At 54.5% G+C, this 6,000-nt stretch overlaps 1 protein-coding gene across 1 annotated transcript in view; it reads right to left on the minus strand.

Moving 5' to 3' along the window:
* MYO7B (myosin VIIB) overlaps positions 1–6,000 on the minus strand; it is a 77,620-nt gene that overhangs the window by 35,705 nt on the left and 35,915 nt on the right. Inside the window, exons 15-18 of the mRNA XM_044913604.1 lie at positions 4,527–4,664; positions 2,813–2,965; positions 2,035–2,133; positions 110–204 (exon numbers count right to left, since the gene is read on the minus strand). Of these exons, the coding sequence (XP_044769539.1) occupies positions 110–204; positions 2,035–2,133; positions 2,813–2,965; positions 4,527–4,664 (485 nt within the window). The remainder of the gene's footprint in view (positions 1–109; positions 205–2,034; positions 2,134–2,812; positions 2,966–4,526; positions 4,665–6,000) is intronic.

Genomic DNA, 6,000 nt, shown 5'->3' on the forward strand with positions numbered 1-6,000 from the left:
CAAATAACAAGCACAGATGTTTCACCAAAGAGGATATATACATGTGGCAGATAAGCCCATGAATAGATGTGGGTGCGTGGGCTGGGAGGGGCTTGGGCAGGGCCAGCACCTCCATTTGTAGCCTCGCAGGACTCTCTGGATGTTGACTGCTGCCTTGTCCAGGGCCTGGCTCCTCTGTACCTCCAGCAGAGTGTCCTGGTTATCCTGGAACAGAGGAGATCCCAGCATGTAGACGCCTCCACTCATCTCCACACCCCACCTGGGGCCAGGGCCCTATCTACAGAAGGGTCTTTCAGACTTTTCCCTTATGTGCTCCCAGGAGGGCAAGCAGGGGAAGTGACCCTCAAATTGATCCTGATGTGGCTCAGAGACAGGAGCTGCAACTATACCCCCAATTCCCAATCTAAGAACTTCCCATTTTAGTTCTTTCTTCTTGTTCATTCAATCCGGCAAATTTTATTTCTGCTCTGGAGAACCCAATAAGGGGGCAAAAAGTTTCTCTGAAGCTATGTTTTATTTTCCAAAATTCATGTGAAATGTCACCCAACTTGTAGTACAGACTCATGCTTGTTTCAATGGAAACATGTTTCCCCCAGCCTTTGAGTAGGATTCGAAGTGAGTTGATGTGCCCTATTCGCCCTTGAGCTGTGATTTTCTTTGGCCTGCCTTTGTGCTTCACCTGGATCGCTGTTCCCTTGGGCTTGCCATCCTAGTCCCTGCAAGGCAAGGACCATCTTTGTTGAACAGAAAGCAGCTTGGTGCTTTGGTGAGTGGTGAGGAGAGGCAGGGGTTTGGTGGCCTCTCCCACCTCCATCAGTCTTGCATCAAGCAAGCGCCGAGCCTCTTCATGTGCCCAGGTGGGCACTGGGGACACAGAGATACACCAGACCTCTGATGGTGGCCTCAAGGAACAGCCAGGGAGGGGAGAAGTGGAGGGATGGGCACTCTCCTCCTCCTCTCCTCGACCACATGCTCGTACTGACCTCACCCTTTATACCCCTGTGGCCCTCAACGTCTATCCCAGCTTCCTGGACAGCACCCTGGGACCTCCCCAATGTCTTCCATCTGACAGCCTCACCTCCCCAGTGGAATCCGAAACCCTTCTGCCTTTTCCCTCTTGACTAAGTCCAGAGCCCCAGCACAGGCTTGGCTAATGCATGGACAGATGAACAGACGGACTGACTAGAGGGTCAGGGCAGGGAAGTCCCTCTGGGAACAGACGAGGATGGGTGAGCAGACTGTGTGGAAGCAGAGGGAGTGAAGGACTTAGGAAGGGGCTATGGGGATGGGGTGGGGCTTGGGTGGGCTGGCAGAGCATGCTTCCAGCACTGATCTTCTCTTCTCCCTCCTCTTTCTCTCTTTGCTCACCCACCCACAGCTTACAAGGCTAGGGGACATGGAGGTTCTGTCCTCCGTGGCTCTTGACCCAACTTGTAGTCCTGGAGGGCCCAAAGGCCAGGCTCAGGGGCTAGAGGCTGTCAGCCACAAGCTGTCTCTGTGTGACCTTGGGCCTTCCTGTAAGTTGTGGGGGATGGAGGTGGGTGGTGGGCGGTGGTGCTGCTTGCACATGCCTGCCCAAGGACAAGCTCTTCTAAGGTGAGGGGTAATCAGCACACTGATTCCTTCCACTGAAGCACTAGCTCCCCAGGGCTTTGAAGAGGTGAAGCTTCCCCAGATCTGACTTCAGACTGTGGCTCCTGGCATGGAGGAGGAGGCCTATTCTTAGGGACAGTGAGAGCCTACCCTGAGCTCCTTCTTGCTTCTGCCTGGTGACTTGGGGCAGCTCCTCCTTATCCTTAGGTCTTGCCTTAGACGCTCCACTCTGAGAAGCCTCCCGGGCTTCTGCAGGCTGGTCTGAGCCCTCCCCACATTCCCCCTCAGCATGGCTTTCTACAACCAGCGTGCCTCAGGGTGGGGCCATACCTGGAGCAGGCTCCCATGGCATTGGCTCAGGGTGGGTGAGGGGATGCCACCTGGTGGGCATGGGACCAGCCCCAAGGAGGAGACTGAGGACCAGCACGTTCAGGGGCTCACCTTCAGGAAAATTTTGGTCTTTCCCACTTTCCATTCTTTCTCTGTCCCCAGCCACATTTCGGCAATGCTCAGAGTCATCTGGCGAGCCTTGTCTCGAAGCTGCCAAGGAGAAAACAGAAGTGGCTTGGTGGAGTTGGAGCAGCCCCGGGGTGGGGGGAGAGGGAGGGTCCCTTCTCAAAGGCTTTCTGGGATTCAAGTCTTCCTCCTCCCCTGGGTTTCACCATCAGTGCTGCTCAGTCAGGACACAGGCTCAAGCACTTCCAAACAAGGATGGGGCCCAGGGGAGCACCCAGGACCTGGAACCTCAAGGCCTGGAGCCTCAGTGAGGCTGTTGGGTACTTGGACAGCTCAAAGTTTAGGATGGCTGAGTGTTTGAGGAAGGATGGGAAGGACCTCCTGCCCCCAGTAGCAATCCAGCCACACATCATCTCCCCAGCATGCTACCATGGAAGTATTTGCTTTAAAGTGCAGACACCTCCTAGAACCAACATATTCAGCCACCAGCCTCATCCAGTGAGTGTGATCTAGTGTGAGCCACCCCCTCCCTCACTTCCAGGGCCCCCAGGGAGTGAGACACGGGGCTGGAGGAGATGAGAGGAAGGGAGGAACAAGGGTCATTTCAAAGCTTGGAGCCTGGGAAGAGGCCCTCAGCCGCAGGAGGGCAGCTGGAGGACCCCCTTGGAACTGGGGGCTGGGGCACCGGGAGGTAGCAGGGGTGCTGAGGCTGACCACTGCTGCCTCTTAGGGACCGCGTGCTGAGGCGGAGGCTAACAAGCACCTGCAGGCGCACAGCGTTGGGCAGCACCACGCCGAACCTCCGGGAGAACTCCTCGAACGTGTACCGGATGGGGAAGCCCGACTTGCGGATGTGCACCGTCTCCATCATGCCGGAATAGCGCAGTTGCCGGATGCACAGCTCGCGGTCGAAGAGCTGCGGGCGCAGAGGTGGGAGGCCCGCTTCCTGAGCCGCTGCACGCGGGCAGCCCGCCCGACCCCCAGCCGTGCCGCCATCCCCAGATACAAGACAACTCAACAACGCTTGGTTTGACCAAAAGTCTCTTTGGAAGACAGGTATTTGTTCTGAAGTCACTGAAAAGTCCCGAAAGTGTTTCCGAGGAGATAAAAGTCGATAATATACAAACTGTGACATCCACAAGAACACTAAATACTCCCCTCATTCTCAGGATATGCAAAGTACTATAAATATAAAAGTTATTTGCATATGTCACGTTAAAATGTTTCCTCCTGGCCTTGCCTGTGTTGGGGTGGGCGCCCCTGCAGCTCTTCCGGCACCATTCTGCCTCCCACAGTCTAGTGGAATGAAGAAATACATTTCCCACCGAGAGTCAGAAAATATTCTAGCCAGCTTAGTCTCTCCGCCTCCCCCTCCCACCCAGAGATGGGCGTGGCCAACAGAGAGGACTATGGGCCTGATGCTTTGCGCAAGGTTATGGGGTCTCAGCCATGGCCCCGGACTCTACACAGCTTAGCCTCTAGAGAACCTCCCCTCAGCCTCCGAGCCAGGAATGTCTGGGGACTAGGGGCACAGCCTCAAATCTGGCAAGCCCACCAGCAGGCAGTTACCCACCTGGAAACACTGAGGGCCACAGAAACAACTGTTTATGGCCATTAGTCTTGGGCAACTAATTGGTTCCCATTTGTTGAGCATTTCCTGTGAGCTCAGTGTTTCTCATTTAATTTTTACAACAGCCCTACATGGTGGAGGACTTTAGCTCCAGTTTTAAGACGGATGGCTGAGGCTCAGGGCCACACTCCCAAGTGGCTGAGCCAGGTTTAAACCCTGAGCCTGCCTGGCCCCCACCCCCCACCCCACATAGCAGTCGGGGTCTCTGAGAGATGTGCCAGGCGTGCTGGAGAAACAGGAACATCAGCCTCGGGCCCCGCCCACCTGTCTCACAGCTCTACAAGTGGGGGGTGTGCGTGTGGGCAGAGAGCCTCTGGGAATACAGTTATTATCTAAATATAGGCATTGTGCCTCTAAGGAAGATACATTCTGGATTTCCTAGGCCAGTCCCAATTTCCTATAATTTTATTCTATTCAAAAAATACAATACAATTAATTAACATCCTAGTACTGGTTGCTGCCCCTTATTGAGCGGGGTTTACACATGCAGACTTGCCAAAAACATGTACAGTCCTTGCTGCCCCCTGCCCCGCCACAAGGCAGGCACGATTCTGACTTTACAGAGGAGAAAACAGGCTCAAAGAAGTAAAGCACCTGGCCAAGTGCACACAGCTGGTGAATAGCAGGCCTGAGACAACAGAGCCCTGGATTATCCAAAGTCCTGCCAGTCACCGATCTTTGAATGGCCTAGACTGGTCACCTTACTTCAGTGTCCCCATCTCTAAAATGGGGGCAGATAGCTCTAATGCTGACCACTCCCTGATGAAGGGAGTGACGTTACCCTAGATGCCATCAGACTCATCTAATAGATGCCCCCCCGTGCGTGACCCCAGCCTCCCCTCATTACCAGTGGCTTTTTGTACTCATTGGGTTTGATGCAGCGGATGAAGTAGGGCTGGCAGCTGGTCAGGATTTTCATCAGCTGGTCCAGGGACTTCTTGAACTGGCCTGCTAACGTGGAGGGCTGCTTGCTGGAGTCTGCAGACTGCAGGCAGAAGCACAGGCACAAGTGGGGGGCTGGGGAGCTCGGCCTGGGGCACAACTGACCCAGATGAGGGCTTCTGCCAAGATCCCACAGATGTGTGGGGCTGCAGCCCCTCACGCGCTGGCCCATCATAGGTTCTGGTGAGTAAGATGGGGCAAGGTATCCTGTCTAGGGGTGGGGTCCCCCAAGTGGGGTGTACGAGATGATACACCAGAGTCGGAAAGAATGTGAGAACTGGCAACATTCACTTTTTACCCCTACCCTTCTACATTTTCAGTTTTCCTATTGGTTTTGTATGTTTTTAAAAAATGTTTTATAGTGCACATTGTAAACGTTGTAGTACATGTATATAGTTTTAAAATAGATATAACAAAATCATGGATGCAAGAGGAAACAAGTGCAAGCCCCCAGCAGGCTCAGTGTGTGTTTTGTGCAATGCTCATCTTGGGTGATGCTCCCTGACCAAACCCTTCCCAAGTCAAATGCACCCGAGCAAAGGCATGTACTGCCAAATTGCATCAACTGGTGACGCGAGTCTTAACACTTCTGAGAAGAGGATGCAATCACTGGCACCTTATAGTAACAATGGGCAGCATTTTCTTGTTGTCCTGGTTTGTAAAATAATGTGCATTTCCCTTGCTGTTCCCTGAAATCCCCGGGACATGCTCTGGGGCCCCCACAGAGCCAGGACAAGCTGGTACTCTGGCCTCAGCTGTGGAGAGTTTAGCCTGGCTCAGTGATACAGGGGGTCCAGCCTGGCTGCACCTGGTTCCAGACCTGGGCAATTCCTGCCCAGCCTCACGGCTCCTTGGTGCCTCCCCAGGCCGGCTCTGCACATGGTCCTGCACATGGTGGGTCCTGGGCACCGAGGTCTCAGGAGAGGCCTCCTGCAAAGCTCAGGTGGGGTGTGATGAAAGGTCAAGGGCACCTCAGTGTGGCCAGTGCTGAATGCCTGGCACAGAGGGCAGTTTCCTCTGCCTACACCCCAAGTTCCCGAGCCACTCAGCAGGCCCCATCTCCCTGCCCAGGGTAGGGGAGCTCCTCATTAGACGATTCATGGGGCTTTTCTGGAACAGTCATTCTTAAGGGGTGGAGGCTTGGCAGGGAGGGGGTGGGCAGACCCTCACCTTGCCAGGAAATCCTAGGCTGCCCTGAGGAGCACTGGGGACTCTCTGCTGCCCACCTTCCTGGCCAGCAGCCTTTAGCACTGCTGCTGCCACACCACACAACACACGCCCCATACCACACACACACACATACACACACCACATACCATACACATACCACATACCACACACATCACACATACGTACCATACACATCATAGCACACCCAC

The sequence above is a fragment of the Neomonachus schauinslandi genome, chromosome 3, assembly GCF_002201575.2.
Source record: "Neomonachus schauinslandi chromosome 3, ASM220157v2, whole genome shotgun sequence".
Taxonomy (NCBI): domain Eukaryota; kingdom Metazoa; phylum Chordata; class Mammalia; order Carnivora; family Phocidae; genus Neomonachus; species Neomonachus schauinslandi.